At 37.5% G+C, this 14,246-nt stretch overlaps 1 protein-coding gene across 3 annotated transcripts; it reads left to right on the top strand.

The window, feature by feature from the left end:
- Positions 1-114: 114 nt before the first annotated feature.
- mthfr (methylenetetrahydrofolate reductase (NAD(P)H)) lies at positions 115-14,246 on the top strand. Of its 3 annotated transcripts, none has more exons than XR_010896016.1 (12): positions 115-230; positions 1,277-1,520; positions 4,049-4,287; positions 4,811-4,921; positions 5,120-5,313; positions 6,708-6,958; positions 9,389-9,523; positions 9,622-9,802; positions 10,438-10,620; positions 11,753-11,854; positions 11,929-12,068; positions 12,367-12,503. XR_010896016.1 is itself a non-coding variant. In XM_067395347.1 (12 exons), the coding sequence occupies exons 2-12, from the start codon at positions 1,282-1,284 to the stop codon at positions 12,583-12,585; spliced, it is 1,974 nt and encodes a 657-aa protein (XP_067251448.1). In that variant the 5' UTR covers positions 115-230; positions 1,277-1,281; the 3' UTR covers positions 12,586-14,246. The 3 variants fall into 3 exon arrangements, 2 of the variants coding, with proteins under 2 accessions (XP_067251448.1, XP_067251449.1); XM_067395347.1 differs by having other exon boundaries at positions 11,949-12,068; positions 12,367-14,246; XM_067395348.1 differs by lacking the exon at positions 115-230 and having other exon boundaries at positions 250-1,520; positions 11,949-12,068; positions 12,367-14,246.

Below are 14,246 nucleotides of genomic sequence, written 5' to 3'. Positions count from 1 at the left end.
CATGTGGTGTGTTTACATCATAAGCGATAACAGACCCTGCAGCCAATGGAACGATCGTTTGGACTGAAATGGGCGTGGCTTGTGTGAAACGGGTGTGGCCTACCATAACACCACCCTCTTTGTCTTCCATGCTGTCCGCACACGCTGTTTAGCCAGAGCACGGGTACAAGCGCCGCCCTGGATCTGTACTATCCTCTCATAACTCATAGGGGATCGGGAAAAGTTTGAAGGTAATGAAGCAAAGACTCCTTTAAATGATTAGAGACTCTGCATGACTCGCTTTCGGCTATTTAAAGGGTGCAGTCGCGCGGACCCGCGTGTCCCAGTCTAGACCCTCTCGCACAATGGACAGTATCAAATGATGCACAAATAATTTCTAAAATAAGTTATCATGTCATATAAAAAGCTGTTTGTTGCTTGCATTGATTGCTTTGCCTTAAATCATGCCTTTAAAAGCAACGTTTTAAATGAACGTTTCTTCCTTATAAGTCAAATGAGAATCGTTATAGACTGTCTTAATGCATTTAGCTATTAGGATCATCATCATGGACATGATATTGACTTTTATGCAAAAACATTGGAGTGATTGTAACAGCGGCTGGGGGATAATTGTAACACATATCACCTTCATTTGCTACGAAGTATTTTAGCTGTCAGTTATACATGTTTGAGTAGTAAACTTTAAATCAAATGTTTACATTATAATTGCAATGTGCTTTTTATCTACTCAACTACATATGTAACTGAAATACTGATACATAATTTTACACAATTTAAATATTAATATGTCATGTGCGCACTTGCACAGTATAAGATACTGTATATCCCACAATACAGTGGGCCTGACTTTCCAGTTGCACTGTGACAAATGGTCACAGTTTAATATTAATTCATTACATATGCAGTTTTTTTTACATACCTCTCTCTGGACTCACGATCATAGTGCAAGACTTTTTTTTTACATAAAACCTAATTAAAAATATATTTAAAATTTTTATTTGCAGGATGATGTATAATATTGTTTAAACATTTTTTTTTTAAATAAGATTATGAATACCGTATAACTTACTATTTTTTTATAATTAGCAGAATACAGTGATTTTGTGCAGTATTAAGTGATAAGCTAGTATTCCATTCTGAACATAGGCAGCATCATCAATGTAGTTTGTTTGCTAGTCTCCCATACAGACGAGTTTAGAGACGTTAAAAAAGTCAACCTAGCTCGAAGTGATCATGTTATCTGTTTTGTTGGGCTGACTTTCTACACATGGTACAGGAAACATGGTGAACCAAAGAGCTGACATAGGTTGGCAGTCCTCTAAGAGCGACTCTAGCGGGGCCAGTAACAGTGGAGAGAGCTCCAAAGAGAGCTCCAGGTGCTCGACCCCTGTACTGGATGCCGACCGCACTGACCGGCTGCGGGACAAGATGAAACGGCGAATCGAATCTGGGGACCACTGGTTCTCTCTAGAGTTCTTCCCACCTCGTACAACATCTGGAGCAGTCAATCTTATCTCTAGGTAGGAAAGCAAAACATTGCTGATTTACTTTTCTTTTATGTTTTTGTAAATTGGTGAATCTCACCACCACCACCAACAACAACAAAACATGTCCAGGTCTTATTTTTTCCAATATACAGGTGCATCTCCATAAATTAGAATGTTGTGGGAAATGTCATATATTTCAGTAATTCAACTCAAATTGTGGAACTCGTGTATGAAATAAATTCAGTGCACACAGACTGAAGTACTTTAAGTCTTTGGTTCTTTTAATTATGATGATTTTGGCTCACATTTAACAAAATCCACCAATTCACTACCTCAATAAATTAGAACACTTCATAAGATCAGTAAAAAAAAAGGATATATTAAACAGAAATCTCAGGCTTCTGAAAAGTATGTTCATTTCTATGCACTCAATACTTGGTTGGGCCTCCTTTTGCATGAATTACTGCATCAATGCGGCGTGCCATGGAGGCAATCAGTCTGTGGCACTGCTCAGGTGTAATGGAAGCCCAGGTTGCTTTGATAGCGGCCTTCAGGTCATCTGCATTGTTGGGTCTGGTGTCTCTCATCTTCCGCTTGACAGTACCCCATAGATTCTCTATGGGGTTCAGGTCTGATGAGTTTGATGGCCAGTCAAGCACAGTAACACCATGGTCATTGAATAGGCTTTTGGTACCATTGGCAGTGTGGACAGGTGCCAAGTCCTGCTGGAAAAGGAAATCAACATCTCCATAAAGCTTGTCAGCAGAAGGAAGCATGAAGTGCTCTAAAATTTCCTGGTAGATGGCTGCGTTGACTGTGGACTTCAGAAAACACAGTGGACCAACAACAGCAGATGACATGGCAGCCAAAATCATCACTCACTGTGGAAACTTCATCACTCTTCCTCCAGACTCTGTGACCTTGATTTTCAAATGAATTGCAAAAGAGGACTTTGGACCATTGAACAGTCCAGTTCTTTTTCTCCTTAGCCCAGGTAAGATGTTTCTGACGTTGTCTTTGGTTCAGAAGTGGCTTGGTACGTGGAATGTGACAGTTGTAGCCCATTTCCTGAAGACGTCTGTGTGTGGTGGCTCTTGATGCACTGACTCCAGCTTCAGTCCACTCCTTTTGAAGCTCTCCTAAGTTCTTAAATCGGCTTAGCCTGACAATCTTCTCAAGCCTGCGGTCATTCCTTTCACTTGTACACATTTTCCTACTACACTTCTTTCTTCCAGTCAACTTTCCATGAATATGCTTTGGCACAGCACTTTGCGAACAGCCAGCTCTTTCAGCAGTGACCCTCTGTGACTTACCCTCATTGTAGAGGGTCTTGATGATCATCTTCTGGATAACTGTCAAGTCAGCAGACTTCCCCATGACTGCTGTTGGGATTACTGACCTAAACCCAGTATTTATACCCTGAGAAAGGTAATTTAATAGAATTTTAAATTAAATATTCTAATAATTTGAGATACTGATTTTTTAATTTTTTAATTTATTTTATTGTGATGAGCAGCAAGCTGTAATCATCAAAATGAAAACAAAAAAGTCTGGAAATATTTAACTTTGTCTAATAAATCTAGAATATATTTAAGTTTTACTTTTTGAATTAAATTACAGAAAAAAAAACTTTTTCATGATATTCTAATTTATTGAGATGCACCTGTATATTGTGACATATTTGAAAATCCATCCTATTTTCCTTCCAAATTCTTATTGCCTTAAAGGGTTAGTTCACCCAAAAATGAAAGTTCTTTCATTAATTACTTACCTTCATGTCGTTCCACACCCGTAAGACCTTCGTTTATCTTCGGAACACAAATCAAGATATTTTTGATAAAATCCGATGGCTCAGTGAGTTCTCCATTGACAGCAAGATAGTTAACACTTTAAACGCCCAAAAAGGTACTAAAGACATATTTAAAACAGCCCATGTGACTACAGTGGTTCAACCTTAATGTTATGAAGCGACGAGAATACTTTTTGCGTTCCAAAAAACATAATAACATCTTTATTCAATAATATCTAGTGATGGGAGATTTCAAAACAACACTTCATGAAGCTTCGAAGATTTACAAATCTTTTGTTTTGAATCAGTGGTTCAGAACATTAATCAAACTGCCAAAGTCATGTTATTTCAGTAAACGAGGCTTCGTTACATCATAAGTGTTTTGAAATGTTTCAAAATGTCAATGGTTCACGTGACTTTGGCAGTTTGATACATGCTCCGAACCGCTGATTCGAAACAAAAGATTCGTAATATTAAGGTTGAACCACTGTAGTCACATGAACAGTTTTAAATATGTCTTTAGTAGCTTTCTGGGCATTGAAAGAGTTAATTATCTTGCTGTCAATGGAGGCCTCACTGAGCCATCGGATTTTATCAAAAAATATCTTGATTTGTGTTCTAAAAGATGAACGAAGGTTTTACTGGTGTGGAACGACATGAGGGTGAGTAATTAATTACAGAATTTTAATTTTTGGGTGAACTAACCCTTTAATGCAAAAAATAATGGTATTTGTTTTAAAAATATATATTATTTTTGTTCTTTGTGTGTTAGATTTGACCGAATGGGTTCTGGAGGTCCTCTCTTCATTGACATCACTTGGCATCCCGCTGGAGATCCAGGCTCAGATAAAGAAACATCTTCCATGATGATAGCAAGCACAGCAGTCAATTATTGCGGCCTGGAGAGTGTCCTGCATTTGACATGCTGCAATCAGACGAAGGAGAAGATAACAGCCCATTTAAATAAAGCCAAGCGGCTAGGCCTAAAGAATATTATGGCCCTGAGAGGAGGTATGAACACAGACTCATTTGAAATCTGCAAGAGTTACTTATAGGTTCAAACAACACATTTTTACATGCCATTTCCCCCCAAAAAAGTTAGGTTTCAAAACCTAGTAAACCGTCATGATGTCTACACATTCAACTGCCTTCTAAAACAGCATCCTTACTGTTACGGATCCTCATAAGTGACTGACTTGAATCACTTTTGCAGCAGCAGTTTTACTGTAATGTATGTAAGATATTTGGTAACTATGTTTGAACTTCTGAACACTTCAATTCTGAGATTTGGGTATATAGCTTATAATCAACATTTCTCTCTAGTCCATCTGCCATCTTGGATTTTTTTTTCGCTGTGGATGTCTGTGATTCTGAGTTTGCCTTCCCGATGACGGATACATTACATGCAGTATTACTATAGAATTTGGCCAAAATTAGGTGTTTTAGAAAGCAGCATACTTTGGCTACCTAGTTTTTGGAGCAGTCATAATCTCAAGAGCTAACTCAATTTGACCCAAATTGTCTTTTTTTGCAGATCCTATTGGGGAAGATTGGGTGGAGGAAGATGGAGGTTTCAACTATGCTACAGACCTGGTCAAGCACATTCGCTGTGAATTTGATGACTATTTTGATATCTGTGTTGCAGGTGAGCTTTAGAAAGACACACAATTAATGGTGTTTGCTAAGGCAAATTAACATTGTTCATTGATCAAGACATTGGGTCCAGAGCCAGTACGTTTCCAGACGTTCTAGATTTCTGGATCTAGTTGTGTGCATTTGTTCGTTGTGATTTCCACATGGAACTCAATTCACCAGCTCAAACCCCTCACAAATGTAATGACAGGTTACCCCACGGGTCACCCAGAGGCTGAGAGCTATGAAGATGACCTCAGGCACCTGAAGGAGAAGGTTGATGCTGGTGCACACTTCATTGTCACCCAGCTGTTTTTCAGGGCAGAAACCTTTCTTAAATTTGTAAAAGACTGTCGGGCCATTGGCATCACCTGCCCCATTCTCCCAGGAATCTTCCCCATCCAGGTACATGAACACATAAACAAACCAATCACTGCACCTTGATGATGTGGAAGTCGTCCAGTTCTCTTATCAGCCAAATACGGCAGCATAAACCATATGATGTTATACCATTGGAAAAGATCAATTAAGGTCTACTACTAATGCAGCATATCAAATACTATAATAGTTAAGCAGTTATTTTGTAACTTTTCTGTTTAATAATTCCTATAAGTGACTCTTGTTAATAGTTAACTTTTGTTAAGAATAATCTGAAAATAAATGAAAGACATAAAATACAGCTTAATGCAACTAGCAAAGAGTTTAACAACTATTTAATGTCCCTCTAAATAAACTCTAACCCCTGGTTTCACAGACAAGGCTTAAAAGGATAGTTCACCCAAAAATGAAAATTTGATGTTTATCTGCTTACCCCCAGGGCATCCAAGATGTAGGAGACTTTTTTCTTCAGTAGAACACAAATGATGAATTTTAACTCCAACCGTTGCGGTGTGTTAGTCGTATAATGCATTGAAACGGTAACACCATCTATAAGAGTAAAAAAAACACGCACAGACAAATCCAAATTAAACCCTGCGGCTCGTGACGACACATTGATGTCCTAAGAAATGAAACGATCAGTTTGTGCAAGAAACCGAACAGTATTTATATAATTTTTTACCTCTAATACACCACCATGTCCAATTGTGTTCAGCATCTGGTTAGTGAGCTCAAAAAACGCGCTCTGATGAAGGAACTGATCGCTTGCGCTTTGCTTCAATGAGTGCGAGACATCACTTCCATTGTCAGAGCGCGTTCAGACCTCACTAACCGGATGTGCAGGGCAGTTGGACATAGTGGTGTATTAGAGGTAAAAAATTATATACATTTCTCGCACAAACCGATCGTTTCGTGTCTTAGGACATCAATGTGTCGTCAAGAGCCGCAGGGTTAAATTTGGATTTGTCTGTGCGTGGTTTTTTTTTACTCTTATAGATGGTGTTACCGTTTCAATGCATTATACAACTGACAGACGGCAACGGTTGCAGTTAAAAATCATCATTTGTGTTCTACTGAAGAAACAAAGTTACCTACATCTTGGATGCCCTGGGGGTAAGCAGATAAACATCAGATTTTCATTTTTGGGTGAACTATCCCTTTAAGCTAGTCCTAGACTAAAATGATACATTGATATTATGTGAAATTCTCCTGCCCTGGGCCATCAGTGCCCATCCAAAGCGTAAGGAAGACTCATTGTGTCACCAAATTTGATGTCACAATTTTATATTCTATAAAATATTGTGGAGGGTACAACATCTTAGATTTCAGTGTATTTCTCACACAAAACTATCATAAGCCTTCAGACTTTTATTGTGATTTTTGTGCATTCTTAAAAATTGTAATTTCCATTGTTTGCACAGGGGTATCACTCACTCCGTCAGCTGGTCAAACTCTCCAAACTTGAAGTGCCAGAGGAGATCACGCAGGTGATTGAGCCCATTAAAGATAACGATGCCGCCATTCGGAACTATGGCATCCAGCAGGCGGTGGAGATGTGTAAGGTTCTACTGGCCAGTGGAGAGGTCCCGGGCTTGCACTTTTACACGCTCAACAGAGAGGTGGCCACCATGGAAGTGCTCAGACAGCTGGGCTTATGGGCAGAGGATCCACGGTGAGTGGCTTTGAAATGTAACTTGATTCTAAGAAGCTTCTCCTTTTTTCTTTTTTTTTTTTCCCCCTCAAAAAGAAATTTCTATTATAGTATAGAAAATGCTGCTGGCGTTCATGGCTCAGAATCTGAATAAAAATGAGCTTTATATATGTTAATAGTTGTGTGGCGAGACGGTCAGGGGTGCGTTTCCCAAAAGTATCGTTAGCCAACTAACATCGCAAATTCTGTCATTACTTATATAGTTCAACGAATTGGTGCACAGTTCAAACGAACATTCGCAAACGGCATCGCAAACTTGTGTGGTTGGAACGACAGCTCTCGACCTGTAGTTAGAAGCATAGTTTCTTGTTTTTATGACATGTGGACTTAATAAATCATTATCATGAGCAAAATAAGCAAGCTGACATTAAGTACAATGTATATATTTTATTTCGAATATACACAAGTGTGATTTATATATTTTAGTTTGTCAAGAGATTTAAAGCACCGTTTTTGGAGAGTGTGCATGTGCGTACGTGCTCTAGTACGCAAGAGCAAGCATTTGATTGAATCTGGAGAAAAAGCAAAATAACTGAAGAAGTCCTCAGCCATGCCTATAATTTATAGCAAAAAATCAATCATTAATTCGATGTGAAAAGGATTCATTTAAAGAAGTTATTACTCACCATCTGCGTGATGTCAAGTTTGCGACAAAACGGTTTCGGGAAACAGTCATGACTAGCTAGTTGATTTGTTCAACGATGCATCGCACTACGGTAGTGAAGTAGCGAGTTACATCGTTGTATGGGAAACGCACCCCAGAGCGGGTGTGGGGTGTGATACTGGGCTTTGTCAAACCTGCAGTAAAACACATTCAGGTCTTCAGCCAGTTGTTGAACTGCCACAGTGCTGGGGGATGGTGCTTTGTAGCTGGTGATGGCTTTCAGGCCTTTCCACTCTCATGCAGGGTTGTTGGCTAAAAAACAGTTTTTTCATCTCTTTAGAATAGCTTCTCTTAGCAACTCTTATGCTCTCAGGTGAATATGGATTGTGATGGCCCTAAATGCTGTATTGAATTTATATAACAGCAGCAGGTGTAATCAGGGTCCAATTTAATCAAATTCAAGGCCATAAAAAATCTTAAATATCTTAAATGGTAAAAAAAAAAAAAAAGTCTCATATTTCAGGTCTTATATCTGGGGATGGAAAAACAGGAATGGGATTATTAAACTTCAAAGGGCATGATTTAAGTAAATGTGACTGCATGTTCAAAGTAAAAGCAGCACTGTTTCACGTTCTACTGGCTTGCGGTTTTAAAGCAGTTCTCAATCAATAATTATAGCAATCGCTTATGATCTACTGTTGATGAATTATGACAATGTTTACTTTAAGGTGTTAAAGGGATAGTACACTCAAAAGTGAAAATTTGATGTTTATCTGCTTACCCCTTAGGGCATCCAAGATGTAGGTGACTTTGTTTCTTTAGTAGAACACAAATGATGATTTTTAACTCCAACCGTTGCCGTCTGTAAGTCGTATAATGCATGTAAATGGGAACTCCATCTATAAGATTCAAAAAAACACGCACAGACAAATCCAAATTAAACCCTGCGGCTCGTGACGACACATTGATGTCCTAAGACACGAAACGATCAATTTGTGCGAGAAACCGAACAGTATTTATATAATATTTTACCTCTAAAACAACACTATGTCCAGCTGCCTTGCACATTCGGTGTGTGAGGTCTAAATGCACTCTGATGCCGGAAGTGATCACTCACACTCATTGACAAACACGCGAGAGATCACTTCTGTCATCAGAACGAGTTTTCAGACCTTACCAACTGGATGCACAAAGCAGTTGGAGATAGTGGTGTATTAGAGGTAAAAAATTATATAAATACTGTTCGGTTTCTCGCACAAACCGATCGTTTCATGTCTTAGGACATCAATGTGTAGTCACGAGCCGCAGGGTTTATTTTGGATTTGTCTGTGCGCGTTTTTTGACTCTTATAGATGGAGTTCCCATTGCCATGCATTACACGACTGACAGACCGCAACAGTTGGAGTTAAAAATCATCATTTGTGTTCTACTGAAGAAACAAAGTCACCTACATCTTGGATGCCCTGGGGGTAAGCAGATAAACATAAAATTTTCATTTGGGTGAACTATCCCTTTAATATTGTAACTGTTGATTGTTGTAAGACTTCATATTTTATCTCAATCTTTTTGAATGAGTAAAAGTAGTAAACTAAAAGTAGTAAAGAATAGACATTTCAAAATAAGAGTCCTAGTGTATTTTAGTTTGTTTATCATTAAAAGTCCTGCATTATGCATAAAGTCATTTTTTTCCTTATTCTTTTCTTTTAATTTGTGGGGTAAAATATGGACATGTTTCTGACAGTTTTTACGATATCCACCTATTTACATTGATGTTATGTGAAATTTAGGCGACCCCTGCCCTGGGCCATCAGCGCCCATCCAAAGCGTAAGGAAGAAGACGTCAGGCCAATATTCTGGGCTTCCCGACCCAAAAGCTACATCTACAGAACACAGGACTGGGATGATTTCCCCAACGGAAGATGGTACACAAAATGTTTTCTCCCTCTTTTCTGAGCTTTATGTGGCTTGTTCAAGATGTAGAGAACAAAAATGTTAATTAACATGTCCACCATTTCTTCAGGGGTAATTCCTCCTCACCAGCCTTTGGTGAGCTGACAGACTACTACCTATTCTACTTGAAGAGTAAGTCTCCTAAAGAGGCCCTGCTGCAGATGTGGGGTGAGGAACTAATGAGCGAGGAGAGTGTTTATGAAGTCTTTACCAACTACATCACGGGGGATACAAATTGCAATGGACACAAGGTAGAGTGGTACGGCCAGTATCAGTATACAGACATGTAGATATTCTTGTGTGGGCATGACTGATTTGTGAAGGAACACATAGTACACAAAAGCAGAGCACAGCAAGTTCTAAACCAGTCAAGATAGGCAAGAACTTGTTATTAAGGGTGTGTTTATTAATTGGAACGACATTGATTTTTTTTTTTTTTTTGTGGTTGCCGAACAATGTCTCATGAATATAGAATTCAACAGGTGTTTATCAGCAAACATGAATCATCCAATCTGAATTTATAAAATTTATAGATGGAAAATCTGTTTTATAATATTGGTTTTACTGTTTTGAGTCCTTTGTTTAACATAATGTTAAGCAGTGTTTTTTTTTTTACTAACCAGACTTTTTACAGGTTTGTAACATTTAATTCACTAGATAATCAAAAAAAAAGGGCATCTCCATATAGTTACTCAATATATAAACTACTTTTTTGGTTGAATTACCAATGAAAATGGCTGAACTGACAGTTTCCATTATGAAATTTTGATCATTCTGCCCACTCATGTCACTCTTGTCATCAGTTGAGTTATGTATGTGCTGCAAGTTATATATAAATACTACTCCAATTTTGCATGCATGATTGATATCTTTATGCTTTGTGTAGGTCATGTGTCTGCCATGGAACGATGACCCTCTGGCTCCAGAGACCAACCTATTGAAGGATGAGTTGGAGAAGGTGAACCGCAGGGGTGTTCTCACCATTAACTCTCAACCCAACATTAACGGCAAAGCCTCATCCGACCCCATTGTGGGCTGGGGCCCTGCAGGGGGATACGTCTTTCAAAAGGTCAGCAAAACACTATTCAACAGTGTGGAATGTAAAATAAGATGCTTTCAAGAATGAGCAAGCTGCACTTTTCCATACAGTGAAAGGGGAACAGGGACTGGATTTGTTGAGCTCCAAAACAACTACCATAAATCTGTAATCTGTATGACTTGTGTGTTACATTCCAAGTCTTTTGATAGTTCTCTGTGAGGAACAAACTGACATTTAAGTCATTATGCTGAAAATCTTCCCTTCCACACTACAATTTTAAAATCTCATTTGCTTTGAGTTTAATTCAAAAATTAAACCATGTATCATTGCAATCACACTTTTAAGGTTATTGTCGTTAACTAAAACTGAAACCATAAAAAAAAATTGTTACTGGAAATAAAGTAAATGTAAACTGAAGTAAAATAGAATGTATATAAAAAACTTGTTTTATTTTGGTTATTTGCCAAGGTAACTTTTATTGTCATTCATGTGATGTGAAGGAACCAGAGATGATGATGATGTATATGATATCACCACTTGTGCAGTGTACCATGTTTTAATGTGCAGATATTTATTTGGTTCCTTGCACGAAGCTGTCATATGACTTTAAAGTATATTTTTGAATATAGCACACAAAAAATCATATGGACTACTTATTGGACTCTGATAGTCTTTTGTGATTTCTATCAGAAAGAAAGTCGAAAGATTCTCACAATTGCATGTTTTAAAGTCAGAATTGCAAGATATAAACTCACAATATTGGGAAAAAAGTAAGAATTGCGAGTTTATATCTTGCCATTTTGACTTTATTTCTCAGAATTGCAAGTTTATATTCTGCAATTGTGATTTTAAAACACGCAATTGCAAGTTCATAGGCAATTCTGAGAATTGCAAGATGTAAACTCGCAATTCTGAGGAAAAGAAGTCAGAATTGTGAGATTTTTATTTTTTTTAATTCAGTGGTGGAAACAAGCTTTCATAATTATCATTATCCAACACTAAAACCATACAGGTTTTGCTTGTGATACTGTGGGAACTGTGCACTTGGTGATTTGTGGGTTTATTTTTAGAGTTTGTTTTATTTTAGGTGCTTTTGGAATTGGCTGACTTTTTTGGAAATATTTCTTTCAGCATGTTTATTTTTATCTCTTGAAATCAACAGGCATATTTGGAGTTTTTCACATCAAGTGAAAATGTTACTGCACTTTTGCAAGTGCTGAAGAAATATGAACCTCGTGTGAACTACCATATAGTCAACGTTCAGGTAAATCACTTGTACCCCTACATGATCCATATTACATTATGTAATCTCCAATTTTTAATATTGACATTTTGTAGTATTTTCTATTTTTTTTTAGGGTAGGAATATCACAAATGCCCCTGACATGCAGCCCAACGCTGTGACATGGGGAATTTTCCCAGGCAGAGAGATCGTTCAGCCCACCGTGGTGGATCCAGTCAGCTTTATGTACTGGAAGGTGATGATTCATCCACCTAATAACCATCTTTAACACCCTAGAACCACCTTGCAATGCAAATTTCACATTGCTTTTAAACCGATTTGATCCTAAAAAGGTGTTTAAATGGCTTGCTCATCCATGTGTGACACTTCCAAACCCTCATTGACCTCACATTTTCACACTGCCCCAGTTTAGACAACCTTATCACTCTTACAGACACACTCACCATTATTGTCTCCGTGATAAGAGCGATTCTGTGCTATAGTAAAAGATAAAATAGACTAGAAACTGAGCTCAGTTCTGTCTGTTCCCGCAGGACGAGGCTTTCGCACTGTGGATTGAACAATGGGCAAAGCTGTATGAGGACGAATCGCCCTCACGCATGATCATTCAGTACATCCACGACAACTACTTCCTCGTCAATCTTGTGGACAACGACTTCCCACTCGACAGCTGCCTGTGGCAAGTGATTGAAGATATGTTTGTGCTCTTGGACTCTCCTCAAGTAACTCAGGATGAGGGAAGTGAATTGTAGCATCACAGAACTCAAAAAGTCTGCATGCGCTGCTATTTGATCCAGAGACCTCTCAACGCACACACAGAGTACTTTGCAGTAATGACACAGTATTTTAAGTCATTTTCAGAGTTGAATTTGTCATCACAGTCAATATATAGGGAAAAATTATGCCAAATGTAGCACTACACAAGATGATTTGCCTTAATCTTTAAATGGACTTGAGTTGGCTGTTTTGAGTGTCATTTTCTTATATTTTTAACCTAGGTTTTTAACTATTTATAGACTGTGTTTTGGATACTGCATATGTTCAATATATGATTGTAAAAGCAAGGAACTCTTGTAAGTCAAGTCAAATGTGTGGAAACAAATACAGTATTTGGCTACTGTATTTCACTTAGGCTTTGTAGGTGGATCTTATGACAAAAAGGTTATTTTCCTGCTAAATTCAAGAGAAAAAAATAAGTAGTTTTTGTTTGAAGGGTTTGTACACCCAAAACTCCAACCATAAGACTTTTGTTCAACTTTAGAATGCAAATTAAAATATTCTCATCATTTTTGCCCATCCATTAAAAGTCCAAGCAACCAACATTTTCAAGATTTCAAGTAATTCATAAGGATCTAGTTGTGTAATCGAAGACTTCTGAAGAGATACAATCACTTTATATTAGAAATTTGATCAACACGCATACACTGAGCACATCAAATATGGTCAACAGAAGCTCAAATGTGCATGTTTAATGCATGAGAACCAGTGAAATTTGTTCTCACGTCTCAAGCAAGCACATTTGATCTTCAGCAAAACAATGAGGTTTGTTCTTGTGCATCAAGCAAGTATGGCCATCGACCATCGAACAGATGTGCTATATGTATATGTGTTGATCAATGTTTTTATCTGATTAAATCTGTTCATCATAAAATGCGATCATGCCTCTTCATAAGACTCATTAAAATTCTGATGTCTATGTAGAGTACTTTTTAAAGTTTAAAGGAATGACATGACATAAATGCTGATCATTCATCTTTTGGGTGAACTATCCCTTTTTTTCCATGACAATTAAGAAAATTTTCTCTCTAAATACTCATTAACGTATCGCAACTGGATGTTATACTTTTGATGTTCATTACTGTAGTAAAAAAAAAAAAAAAACCTACAACCATGATATATAAATAATTTACAATTGAATTTGTATAGAATTTTTGCCATATTACGACAATGAGAAATGGGAGTGAACGTGTTAAATTGTACAAAGCCCTGCACATGACATGCAGCTAAAAATATACATCATGGCCATTAATTAACTATTCGTTCCCACCACTTACTAATGCATCAGCTTGTTTTACTAATTCATTTCCTCATTTTAAGTAAACTGTCTGCACGCTATAATAAATTGTTCTATTAAAGTTTTCGAAATGAGGGAATGAATTAGTACAATGTGGCCTCAATTTACTAAAACGAGGGAACAAATTATTATATCAGGTGCTCATTTTAGTAAAACGAGGGAACTAATTATATTGTACGCACAATTTACTTAAAACAAGGGAACAAATTAGTAAATCATGGCCAAGTTTAACTAAAATGAGAGAATGAATTCTTAAAGTAGTTCATAAATTCTTAAAATAGTTCACCCAAAAATGAAAATTTGATGTTTATCTGCTTACCCCCAGGGCATCCAAGATGT

The sequence above is a fragment of the Chanodichthys erythropterus genome, chromosome 9 (genome assembly GCF_024489055.1).
Source record: "Chanodichthys erythropterus isolate Z2021 chromosome 9, ASM2448905v1, whole genome shotgun sequence".
Lineage (NCBI taxonomy): Eukaryota > Metazoa > Chordata > Actinopteri > Cypriniformes > Xenocyprididae > Chanodichthys > Chanodichthys erythropterus.
The sequence above is the reverse complement of the archived record's forward strand: the minus strand, read 5'-3'. Positions and strand labels throughout refer to the sequence as shown.